The sequence below is a fragment of the Chiloscyllium plagiosum genome, chromosome 7 (genome assembly GCF_004010195.1).
Source record: "Chiloscyllium plagiosum isolate BGI_BamShark_2017 chromosome 7, ASM401019v2, whole genome shotgun sequence".
NCBI lineage: Eukaryota > Metazoa > Chordata > Chondrichthyes > Orectolobiformes > Hemiscylliidae > Chiloscyllium > Chiloscyllium plagiosum.
The window spans coordinates 14101088-14114860 of NC_057716.1; the positions used below are offsets into that span (position 1 = coordinate 14101088).

The 13773-nt window shown below is 42.6% G+C and overlaps 1 protein-coding gene across 2 annotated transcripts in view; it reads left to right on the forward strand.

Moving 5' to 3' along the window:
- The window catches only part of LOC122551341 (integumentary mucin C.1-like), a 25179-nt gene extending 13663 nt beyond the window's left edge, over positions 1 to 11516 (forward strand). The window contains exons 3-4 of one of the 2 annotated variants that reach the window (XR_006312076.1): positions 2050 to 2368; positions 10593 to 11516. Coding sequence is in view for 1 of the 2 variants with exons in the window: in XM_043693075.1 (XP_043549010.1) it covers positions 2050 to 2343 (294 nt within the window). In the remaining variant the exon portion in view is untranslated. Of the gene's footprint in view, positions 1 to 2049; positions 2379 to 10592 lie in introns of those variants that run through there. The other variant, XM_043693075.1, reaches the window with a different exon arrangement.
- Positions 11517 to 13773: the final 2257 nt, after the last annotated feature.

Consider the following 13773-nt stretch of genomic DNA (forward strand, 5'->3'; position numbering starts at 1 on the left):
TTTTTGCAGTGGTCTACCATGGGGAACCTTATCAAACGCCTTACTAAAATCCACATACACCGCATCTACCGCTTTCCCCTCGTCTACCTCTTTAGTCACCTTCTCAAAGAATTCAATAAGGTTTGTGAGGCACGACCTCCCTTCACAAAACCATGCTGACTATCCTTGAACACATTATTCCTTTCCAGATGTTCATAAATCCTATCCCTTACAATTCTCTCTAAGATTTTGCCCACAACAGAAGTGAGACTCACTGGCCTATAGTTACTAGGGTTATCCCTACTCCCCTTCTTGAACAAGGGAACCACATTTGCTATCCTCCAGTCTTCTGGCACTATTCCTGTAGACAACGAGGACATAAAAATCAAGGCCAATGGCTCTGCAATCTCCTCCCTTGCTTCCCAGAGAATCCTAGGATAAATGCCATCAGGCCCAGGGGACTAATCTATTTTCACCCTTTCCAGAATTTCCAACACCTCTTCCCTACATACCTCAAAGCCATCCATTCTAATTAATTGTGACTCAGAATTCACATCGGCAACAATGTCCTGTTCCTGAATGAATACTGATGAAAAGTATTCATCCAGTGTCTCCCCAATCTCTTCAGCCTCCACACGCAACTTCCCAAGGCTGGATTTGAAAAGGAACATCATGCATTCAATCTCCCACACTGAACAATATCACAGTACCAAATCAATTTGCAGTGGGACAGATATTCTGCTGGCCAGATAGACATTATTCCAATGTAAAGAGGAGGTATGCATGTGGACCCTGTGGAATCCTGATTGTAGCACACACCCATAGAATCTCTGCAGTGTGGAAACAGGCCCTTCGGCCTACACAAGTCCACACCGACCCTCTGAAGAGTATCCCAATCAAACCTCTTACTTTATTACTCTACATTTACCCCTGACTAATGCACCTAACCTAAAAATCCCTGAATACTATGGGCATTTAGCATGGCCAATTTAGCTAACCTGCACATCATTGGATTGTGGGAGGAAACCCACGCAGACACGGGGAGAACGTGCAAACTCCACACAGACAGTCGTCCAAGGCTGGATTTGAACCCAGATCCCTGGCGCTGTGAGGCAGTAGTGCTGATCACTGAGCCCCCGTGATTAGCACTGCTGCCTCACAGTGCTAGACACTCATAGGAATTGCCTGAGAAATTGAATTTTCTGCTCAGCAGAACCTTCTGAACATCTCCATTAAAACTGGAGACTTACATCTACTGACTGCATACTTACCTTACATACCCCTAACTACACCCGCCGACCATTAACATCACCCAGGACCTCATCTGACAGTCCTTGGGACCCAAAGCCCCTCCGATGGATCTGACCCCCACCCCCTGCCACTGCCACTGGATGTGATCCCGAGACACAACATCCACACATCCCACCCACTACTCCACTGCCAGACCAAATTTCACCAGCTCACCCTCACCACTTATCTGCCCTGCTTGCCATGTTGAACCCTGGCACCATACCCACATAACACTTTACCCCTGCTCATGATACCCTACACACATTGGACACTATCCAACTGGCACTCAACTCTGACTCCATCGGTCACCCTATTTACCTGGCATCATGCCCCCTGACCATCTGGCATCCTATCCACCCAGCACCCTAACATCATACTTGATGATGCACTTATTGTCTGACAGCAACTGTTAAAGTGTTTGTGTGGACACTTGAATTCTCAGAATACAGCAACTGACTGTTGTGAAATGGGGATGCAGTCTGCCTTCCTCTGACAGTTCAACATTGCAAAAGACCTGCCCAAATGGAAGAATGGCTCCACATATCTGAGGGAGACCTAAGCAGATCACTTCCCAGAAGCCCATCCTTCCATTAAAAAGAGCGACGAGAGTGAAAATCTGCATGAGACTGTCACTCCCCAGGAAATATGACCCAATACTCACTGTGCTAATAAAATCCCTTGATGTTGACAGTATATTTCATGCTGATGTGTGACCTTTAGTTCAATATGCCTCTCATTATTACTGCTACTGAATTATAACCTCAGTCATTATATTTGCAGAAAACTGCTACTTGCACCAGCCAGGTTCAAGTGAGTCATAATGAAAGTCCAGTTGTTATGGTACAATGCATGAACATGAGCATGACAACATCAAACTCAACATCGATACCAACACCAACGTCAACATCAACAATTAACTCAACATCAACATCAACATCAAGGCCAACATCGATCACTACAACAACGACAACAAATACAACTACAACAACTACAACAACAACAACTGTACCAACTACAACAACAACAACAACAACAATAAAATCATCGTTGTCGTCATCATCAGAAAAGCAGTGAATCATCAGAGGAACGCAATAAAAAAGTAAATTGCAGAACTTTGAAAAATTCACTTCTCTAAGTATTGGTTTATAACATCCTGCAATCTGATTTGAAATAGTGGTGTCTTATTTTATGTTAGAGTTATGATAAAGCATCTATTTGAAACCGTCTAGCATAAGCACAGAAGAAGTTGGAGGGAGGTGAGTCTTTTGGCTTCTTATTCATGTTCTGCCATTCAACTAGATCATGGTTGACCATCTACTCAAACCATTTACTGTACCCTTATTTTAAAAAAATCATTTATAGAATGTAGGTGTCACTGGCTTGTACTCGCTATAGCCTGTCCCTAGTTGCCCTTGAGAGGCAGTGCTGAACTGCCTCTTGAACCTCAGCAGTCCACCTGCTTTGGGTTGACCCACAATGCCATTATAGAGGGAATTCCAGGATATTGACCCAGCGACAATGAAAGAACAGTGATATACTTCCAAGTCAGGATGGTGAGTGTCTTGGAGGGGAGCTTGAAGGTCGTGGTGTTCCCATGTAACAGTTGCCCTTGTCCTTCTAGATCGAAGTGGTTGTGTGTTTAGAAGGTGCTGTTTGAGGATCTTTGGTGAATTTCTGCAGTGCATCTTGTAAATACTGCTACTGAGAGTGGTGTTGGAGGGAGTGGATGCTTGTGAATGTAATGCCAATCAAGCATGCCTCTTGATCTCCTTAATAGCTTTAAATATATTGTCAAATGGGGATCCTGGTCTCTGTGAGAAAGATTTCCAAAGATTCACAACAGTCTGAGTGAAAAATTTCTCCTTCTCACTGTCTTAAATGGACAACGTATTGGCATCGATCTTTGACCCACATGTTCTGGATTCTCCAAATGGGCAAGCCAATCTTTGAAATCCTAGAGGAAATTTATATAACTCAGTGACATTGGCATGTGTTCTCCAAAACTTCAGAGAGCATCGGTCACTCTTACTCATCCCCCTTTATTATCAGCACACCCCTTCCAGGAATCAATCTAGTGAATAATTGTCCCACAAACATTCCAATATAACATTTCTTTCAATAAGGAGTCTAGACCTATATGCAGTTCGCTGGATGTACTTTCACCTTAATAATTACAAAGGACTCCCTTGTTTTTATGTTTCAACCTTCTTGTAATAGTGGTAACATACACAATTTGCCTTCTTAATTGACAGCTTTCTGTGATTCTTATTCAAATATACTCTTCACCCTCTGAATCGCAACACTTCATCTTCTTTTATATGAAAAAGAAAGCCTGCATTTCATTCTTCCAAACAAAATAGGTAATTTTGTGCTTCTCCATGACGTAGCTCCGCCCCTATGTAAAAGTGAAACTCATGCACATTTCTTGAATTTGCACTCATTTCTGATGGGTCTATAGTTGACTCCAAACCCCATGAGGTTTCATGGCCTCAGGTCCAACATGAATAAGATGTTTTGTGTACCGATGTCAATGTGTTGAATTAGACAAACAGACAGACTCAGAGATTTAGCGGGGTATAGTTATAAATCTATACTTCAAGCAGAAACACCAGCTTCCACTTTTCCCTTTCCCTTTCCCTTTCTAGAAGCCAACCCCATCTTGAGAGGATCACCACTCCTTTTTCCTAGTGTTATAACCTACCATCAAATCACCCAACTAAAGAACTCAGATTCTTTTAGCTATTTTGAAAAACCCACTAACAAAGCACACAGTTAATTAATTAATAGCAAACTAATACCAACCAGGAGCAATAACTGAATAAGGAAACAAACAAAAATGTCTGTGGAAAACAAAGGGAGTGTACTAAATCAAAATGGAGTAGGCAGGGGAGCTAATACAAGCCCTGCTGTGCACACCTCCCTCTAACAGCCTTGTGGAGAATATTGCATTGCATACACCTTTCCAAGGACATCTGAGCATGAACATAGCTGTTTTTTAAAGCAAACACGAAGGTCTCCATTTTTATAAACTTATCACCAAATATTTTTTCGTAATTCACTCACTGGCTGGACCAGCATGTATTGCCCAGGCTTAATTGCTCTTGAGAAAGGGTGGGAGCTGTCTTCTTGAACTGCTGCAGTCCATGTGCTGTAGGCAGACCCACAATGCCTTTAGGGAGGGACTGCCAGTGTGTTGAACTATTGACACCGAGGGAACAGCGATATATTTTCAAGTCAGAGTGCTGAGTGACTTGGAGGGGAGCTTACAAGTCAAATTCCTGGAATTCACTCCCAACAGCATTGTGAGTTTGCACATTGTCCATGTAATACAGCGTTTCAAGATTGCAGTTAACCCCAAAGTTCTTAAGGGCAACTAGGGATAGGCAATGTATCCTGGCCCAGCCAGCGTGAGCTATGTCCCACAAGTGAATACATTTTCAAAATTAGATGTTCACTGTATATGAGAAGTCCATATCAGGTTGCTGATCTTTGTGCAGATCCAATCTCCAAATCTGCTGGCTGTTTCCATTTTAAATGGCAGCAGGTTTGTGCCTCTGGTGAGCAGATATATCACTGTCACATTTCAATGAGATTCCATCCCTGAGAATTGGGTAGTCTTTTAAATGTAACACATGCTGATCAGGTTCCCTGGGACTCTTGAAACAGTTGGACCCAGCAGCTAACAGTATTGGTACTGTGGAGCAGTGGGGCAGGAGCGCTCCATCCAGTGGATCTATCATCTTCTCATAATCAGACCACGTGTACACTTCCCCACCTCCCTCACACCAATGCCCAAACCTGTGGATCCTTCTTGGTCACCCTTTTCTCCCCAGAAGTCAGTCACAGAGTCATAGAGATGTACAGCATGGAAACAGAACCTTCCGTCCAACCTGTCCATGTCGAACAGATATCCCAACCCAATCTAGTCCCACTTGTCAGCACCTAGCCCATATCCCTCCAACATTTCCTATTAATATACCCATCCAGATGCTTTTTCAATGTTGCAATTGTCCTAGCCTCCACTATTTCCTCTGGCAGCTCATCCCACACATGTACCACACTCTGCACGAAAAAGTTGCCCCTTTGGTCTCTTTTATGTCTTTCCCTTCTCACCCCAAACCTATGCTCTCTAGTTTTCGACTCCCCTACCCCAGGGAAAAAAAACTTTGTCTATTTATCCTATCCATGCCCCTGATGATTTTGTAAACCTCTAAAAGGTCACCCCTCAATCTCCGACGGTCCAGGGAAAACAGCCCCAGCCTATTCAGCTTCTTCCTATAGCTCAAATCCTCCAACCCTGGCAACATCCTTCTAAACCTTTTCTGAACATTTTCAAGTTTCACAGCATCCTTCCGATAGGAAGGAGACCAGAATTGCACACACTACTATTAAAGTGGCCTAACCAATGTCCTGTACAGCCGCAACATGACCTACCAAATTAGGATACTCAATACTCTGACCAATAAAGGAAAGAATACCGAAAGCCTTCTTCACTATTCTACCTAGCTGTGACTCCAATTTCAAGGAGCTATGAATCTGCACTCCAAGGACCCAGCACCGATCCTTGTGGCACTCCACTGGTCACAGGCCTCCAGTCTGAAAAACAACCCTCCACCATCACCCTCTATCCTCTATTTTTGAGCCAGCTCAGTATCCAAATGGCTCGTGCTCCCTGTATTCCATGAGATATAATCTTGCTAACCAGAGTCCCATGGGGAACCTTGTCAAACATGTTACTGAAGTTTAGGGTGTAGGTTTGCTCACTGAACTGTAGGTTTGATATCCAGACATTTCATTACCTGGCTAGATAACATCATCATTGGTGACCTCCAAGTGAAGCGAAGCTGTTGTCTCCCGCTTTCTATTTATATGTTTATCCTGAATGGGGTTGCTGGGGTTTGTGGTGATATCATTTCCTGTTCAACACTACGTAAGACAAACAGGAAGAAAGTTACCCACCAGGATACACGAACACCAGCTAGCCACAAAAAGATACGACCCTCTCTCCCTCATAGCCCTACACACAGAGGAAAAAAACCCACCATTTTGACTGGGACAACACATCTATCCTAGGACAGGCTAAGCAAAGAAATGCCAGAGAATTCCTAGAGGCCTGGCACTCCAACCACAATTCAATAAACAAACACATAGATCTAGATACCATCTATCAACCCCTCAGAAAACGAACAGGAAATGACATCACCACAAACCCCAGGAACCCCATCAAGGACAAACATAAAAATAGAAAGCATTAGACAACAGCTTCGCTTCACTTGGAGGTCGCCACTGATGATGTTACCTAGCCAGATAATGAAACGTCTGAATATCAAACCTACAGCTCAGCGAGCAAACCTACACCCTAAACCTCATCCTGAGCTACAAACCTTCACAAACCTTCCAACAAATGTTACTGAAGTCCATATAGATCACATTAACTGCTCTGCCTTCATCAATCCTCTTTGTTACTTCTTCAAAACACTCAATCAAGTTTGTGAGACATGATTTCCCACGCACAAAGACATGTTGACTATTCCTAATCAGTCCTTGCCTTTCCAAATACATGTACATCTTGGCCCTCAGGATTCCCTCCAACAACTTGCCCACCACTGACATCAGTGTACTAGTCTATAGTTCCCTGGTTTGTCCTTACCACCTTTCTTAAATATTGGCACCACATTAGCCAATCTCTAGTCTTCTCCTGTGATTATTGATGATACAAATATCTCAGCAAGGGGCCCAGCAATCACTTCACTAGCTTCCCACAGAGTTCAAGGATACCCCTGATCAGGTCCTGGGGATTTATCCACTTTTATGCATTTCAAGACATCCAGCACCTCTGCCTCTGTACTAGGGACATTGTTCAATGTCACTATCTATTTCCCTACATTCTATATCGTCCACGTCCTTTTCCACAGTAAACACTGATGCAAAGTACTCATTTTGTATCTCCCCCATCTCCTGCAGCTCCACACAAAGGCCACCTTGCTGATATTTGAGGGGCCATATTCTCTCCCTAGTTACCCTTTTTGTCCTCCTGATTTCCATCTTAAGTATAATCCCTCTGCCTTTATACTCTTCTAAGGATTCATTTGATGTATCCTGTCTATACCTGACATATGCTTCCTTTTTCTTCTGAACCAAACTCACAATTTCTTTAGTCATCCAGCATTGCCTACGCCATTCCTTTCACCCTAACATGAATATACTTTCTCTGAACTCTCGTCATCTTATTTCTGAAGGCTTCCCATTTTCCAGCCATCCATCAAAATTAGCCTTCCTCCAATTTAGAATTATCCTTTTCCAACACTATTTTAAAACTAATAGAATTATGCTCATTGGCCCCACTGACCTTTCAACCACCTGCCCTGCCTTATTTCCCAAGAGTAGATCAAGTTTTGCACCTTCTCTAGTTGGTACATCTACATCCTGAATCAGAAAATTTTCTTGTACACACTTAACAAATTCCTCTCCATCTAAAACTTTAACACTATGGCAGTCCCATTCTATGTTTGGAAAGTTATAATTCCCTGCCATAACCAGCCTATTATTCTTACAATTGAGATCTCCTTACAAATTTGTTTTTCAATTTCCTGTTGACTATTATGGGGTCTATAATACAATCCCAATAAGGTGATCATCCCTTTCTTATTTCTCAGTTCCACCCAAATAACTTCCCTGGAATATCCTCCCTCATAGAGCTGTAATGCTATTCTTTATCAAAATTGTCACTCCCCCTCCTCTCTTACCTCCCTTTCTATCCTTCCTACAGCAGTTGTATCCTGGAACATTAAGCAGCCAGTCCTGTCCATCCCTGAGCCACTTTAATTACTATAACATCCCAGTCCCATGTTCCTAACAATGCCCTGAGTTCATTGCCTTCCCTGTTAGGTCTCTTGCATTGAAATAAATGCAGCTTAATTTATCAGTCCTACCTTGTTCTCTGCATTGTTCCTGCCTGCCCTGGCTGTTTGATTTGCTTCTTTTGTCAATGGTATCAGTCTCAGATTGATCTCTTTCCTCACTATCTCCCTGGGTCACACCCCCTCACCTTACTAGTTTAAACCTCCCAAGTAGCTCTAGCAAATGTTCCTGTCAGTATCTTAGTCCCTTTCCAATTCAGGTGCAATCCGTCCTTCTTGTACAAATCACTTCAACCCCAGAAGAGATTCCAATGATCCAAAAATGTGAATCTTTCTTCCATACACCAGCTCCTCAGACATGCATTCATCTGCTCTCTCGTTCCATTCCTACCCTCACTAGCTCAAAGCACCGGGAATTATCCAGATATTATTACTTTCAAGGACTTCCTTTTTATATTGCTGCCTAACTTTCCATATTCTCTCTTCAGAATCTCATCCTTTTTCCTTCCTATGTCATTGATTCCGATGTGTACAATGACCTCCTGTTGGTCCCTCTCCCCCTTGAGAACATTCTGCACCATCTCTGAGACATCCTTGATCCTGGCACCAGGGAGGCAACACACCATTCTGATTTTTCGCTGTTGGCCACAAAAACATCTGTCTGTGCCTTGGACTAGGAAGTCCAGGAACACAATCGATCTCTTGAAACCCAACGTACCAAGAGAGCCAATCTCGATACCAGAAACTTGGCTGTTGGTGCTACATTCCCCTGAGAATCCATCAGCCCCTCCATTTTCCAAAATGGCATCCTTGTTTGGAATTGGGATAGCTACATAAGACTCCTGCATTACCTACCTACCTCTCTTACCTTTTCTGGAGTAAACCCATCTATGTGACTGTATCTGTAACTTTTCTCCCTTCCGATAACTGCCATCCATCATACCTCCTTGCTCTTGTAACTTCCTCAGTGCCTCTAACTGTCTCTCCAACCAATCCATTCGATCTGATAGGATTTGCAAACAACATCATTTATTGCTGATATAATCCTCAGTAACCCATAAACTCTCCCTAAACTCCCACATCCGACAAGAAGAGCATATCATTTTACTAAAGGCCATTTTTCCTTCTTCCAATCTACAGACCCAGAAAGTAGCACAGTCTTATTTTTCTAGAAAACACTGCTCCAGGCTAACTTAATACTTATGGCTTATATTTTAAAGTTTAATCATGAGATATAGCTCAGTAAAAAATATATTCAAGAATGAAACCTCTCTACTCACTACTGCAGACTTACAGCAAGGGCACACTTAAAAATATTCACTTATCTGATGCTGTGCTGTGACCTCTCCCAAACAAGTTCCTCCAAGATCAGCTGTGAATTTCACTATTGTTAATTTTCGCAGACGTACTCCAATGTCCAGAAATACATTAATTCAACAGCAATGGCAGAAACTACGCAGATTCACTGCTGTGTCAGGGAGCACTGTGGATTTCTTTCTCTCTCTCTCTCTCCTGCACTGACTGACCATGTGCTGCCTTTGTCTGTTCCTCTCCCTTTTATAAGTACTGTTGTATTGACTTCTTTTCTCCCTTTTATAAGTACTGTTGTATTGACTTCTTTTCTCCAAAGTTCCAAAGCAATGCAACAGCAGATAAAAAGCAATTGCTGCTCCTGGAATTTGAGGAAATCACCTCCAACACCTAAAATATGTCAAAGAGGAGCAGCCTGTTACAGCCAGAAATTTTTCCTGTCCTCCATCTTGGATTACCCAGAATCCTTCCTTCCTCTCCTTCAAACTCTTGACTGTTGGGGTGTTTTCCTAATTCCAAAGCCAACTGGTCAAACTTGGAGCCTGATTAGCTGCCAAGCAGGGCATTGATTTTTTAAAGATTATAACAGGTTCCTGCAATTTAATTTGGCAGGAACTCTGCTCCCATAACATTCCCAGATTTTATATACTCACAGACGTTGACAACACAGGAGGACATGGCCCATCGTGTCTGCCACAGTTTTTACTCGGTGAGCACACTCACCCCATCCCTGAAAATATTGGAGCCACCGAGTGTGATGAAGTGTCACCAGCACATATTGGGGAACTTCAAAAAATCCTTAAGAATGAAATAATCTCTTTTTAACTTATTTTCCACACTCAATTATGTGGGAACAAAATTAAAGTGTTGCATAAACTGTGCTTATTTACTGCAGAAAAAGCAAACATTTTGAGAACTAATCACCTAATTCCATAGTGTGACCATAACCACCTCGAGGGAAACATGGAACCTTTCCTGTGTCAGTTCCATGTCTATCCAAGACAATCGCTTTTCCATTATTGAGAAGAGATTTTTCAGCTCATACCCTGTTTGAAAACATTTCATTAAAGCCTTTTCAATAAATGGGAATCTAATATCCCCATGAAGCATTTGGAAACTGTCATTCAACTAATATTGCTTATTAATTTACAGACTTTTAAGAAGAGTGGATGGAGATGTAAAGGAACTGATGAACATGAAGAAAATTCCAATCGGCTTTAATTGCTTAATTCTAAAGCATTTAATGAGAGCTAGCTTGCTACTTAATTATTAGAAATTCATAATATAGCTTCTTACATTGATACTCAAGATATTGTCACTACTCAGTATTGTCTGGTAAGTGGAGTAAATCTAGCAAAGTGATTTGTACAATATATCAATGTAAACACAAAGAATAAACAAAATATTGTTGTCCAATTTTGTGTCTCAGAAGCCCTTGCAGTTCAGTAAAAGTATTAGAGACTCAAGGTTCTCTAGTTGGTTAGTTTTCTGAGAGATCTGACATGAATCTTTGAGCGGTCACAATGGGCAATAAGTTTATAAAATTGAGTGGAATATCTTCCATCATGTGTTGAGTTGCCACAGTTTCCAGCTCCTGATGTGTTCCTTGTTCATGATGTTCACACAAGCAGCAGATGAGCTCACAAGCTCCCTGTAATTATACCCTGCACTGGCACCGAGACCCAGGCAACCCGAGTCCCTGGCTTTGTCCTCCTCTTCTCTCTGTCTCACTCTGAAGTACAGGAGAGAAAAGAGTTAGATCTGACGGGTGGGTGAGGAAGTGTCATAAATATTTTACGATAGCTGCAGGCCCTGAATTAGAAGCCTTGTGCTTGCACTAAGAAAGGTAGAGCTGGGGGTGTAATGGGGAAGGTTCTCCCAGGAAAGGACTCACATTAGCAGCTATCATTCTGACATAAACATGATTAATTGGACATGACAATGAACAATTGAAATAAAGTGGGTAAGCTCAGGAGAAACAGGCCTGATTTATCAATTCCAAGATGGTATTGATATCAGGAGCTGTCCCCATCAATGCTTTGTTTATTTCACTTTCAGGCTGGGGTTCATGAGATCGGTGCCACAGATTCTAAGATGGAGGTCTGAGTGACACCATGTCCAAACTGCCCAATGGATCGACAGGCAGTGAAAGATTCACTTGTATGTATATGTCAAAAGTAGAACACGATCGTGAATTTGTTTCATATTAAAGTGTGCGTGTCTTCTTCCATTAATTTCAATCAGGTCTTAAAGAACGTCGTTAGGTATGTTCAACCTAACGGTACAAGGTGGAGAATGTGAGGGCTGCAGATGCTGGAGAGTCAGAACTGAAATGTGTGGCACTGGAAAAGCATAGCAGGTCAGGCAGCATCCGAAGAGCAGAAGGGGTGATGTTTTGGGCCGAAGCTCTTCATCAGGAATGTTTGGGGGAAGTGGGTTGAGAAACATTGACAATCCTGCTCCTCGACTGCTGCATGACCTTCTGTACTTTTCCAGCACCACACTTCGACTCTAACAGTACAAGGTGTCAACATAGAGGTGTGACAGTACATAAAGAATTGAAGAGATTAACTTAATGAGAAGGAGAAGGCAGCAACAGGGACAGAGTATGTGTGAAAAACCCATAACCTGAGATATTTCAGACTGATTTCTGTATTGACAACCAATAAAAGTTAAAACAATGTTCGTCATTTTTGGCTCAACATAGTGGACAAGAGGGCCTGTTCCTGTGCTGTACCATTCTACGTTTGATGTTCTAATCATGCACCGGTGTTCTGGCTCATCTTGTGTAATTAGAATGAACAATACATTCATTTCCAAACATTACCATTTTTCCCTTCTGTGTTATATGGGGAAATGTGTAGTAGAGGGTCATACATGGCTATCCTGGATTCAATGAGCAGGAGGAGATGGGTCTCCCTCAGTGTTCTATCATTGAGGAATGTGGAGAGCTTGGCTGGAACAAACATAAATAGGTGAAATAAGGGCCTGACCCCTTATTTGTGATCCTGATCCTGATACTTGCTTTCAGATGAATTCTCTCCACAAATTTCCTGGACAGGAATCTTCTCTTCCAAAACAATGTAGGTGAATCTAGGAATCTGTGCACACAGAAGTGGAGGGAATCGGCATGGAAATCATACTGCCTTCCTCAGCAGTGAGTGCATCATTCTGTGATTTAAAAGTGCTGCAGCCCCTTTGAATGCTATTGAGAGAAGGAAAGAATTGGGTTAGAGAGTTACGTGGGTGGGGTGAGTCGGAAGGGATGTTGGGTCCTAGGTGGGTGAGGGAGGAGGGCAGCCAGTGGGTGTTGGGGAGAGGGGTGTAAGGTGTCAGGGGGATGAGGGGTAACGTATAGGTGAGGGGTAGGGAGTCAGGTAAGTGGATGAGTGCTCAGGCTAGAGCCAGGAATTGGTGTGGCTGTGGGATCTAGTCGAATCCAGTCAGATGGGGGATTTTGGATTGCAGTGGGGTGCTGTTGTGTCTGATTGGATCGGGGATGGGATGTTGAATTATGTTGTGTCTGGGTAAAGGGGTTGTAGTAGATCAGACAGAGTAGGGTCGTGAGTAAGTATGTTGTGGGAGTTAGCTTTGTGAGAGTGGGCTGTCAGATTAAGGGCAGTGATACCATGATTCAGTGTAATAATTACACAGGAGGGAGAGCAGGCTTTAATCCTCTCACAATTCCTAATATTAAGCTTGAGAGAGTTGGAACCATCTGAAATCTCTGACTCTAATTTCGATTGAGTGACTTTTCATTAACATTGTAGGAATTTCTGTGTGGTCCTATTGTGGATGTCTGACCACTTCCCTGTTGATATTTCTGACCAATAACATTCTACAAATTACATTGAAACCACAGATTTTCATATTAACTAACAAATTATGTGTTGATCTACAATACATGGAGTTTTAAGTGAAAAATTCCTATGTTGCCATTTCACTGTGTTGTTTTTGTTGGCTTCTGGGCTTATATTAATTTTCAAATGGTAACATGAACCACAAAGGAGTAGTGTGGGAAGAACTGAACTAAATGTCTCTCACAGAGACTTGACGGGATGTATGAACTTTTTCCCCCTTTGTTGGAACTATATGACTCTGTAAGGGCTGAGTTTTCTTACAGAAGATCCAGCAGAGGTGGTGGCACAGTGGTATATACTTGGGAGGGAGTTGCCCTCAGAGTCACCAATATTGGCTCTGAACCTCCCCAATGATACTCATGGCATCAGGTCAACTTTGAGTGCAGAAATCTTCTGCTGATTACCCCACACTGACGTGCCTCCCTCGGCTGGGGAATCCATCATCCCTCATGTGGAATACCACTTGCAGGAAA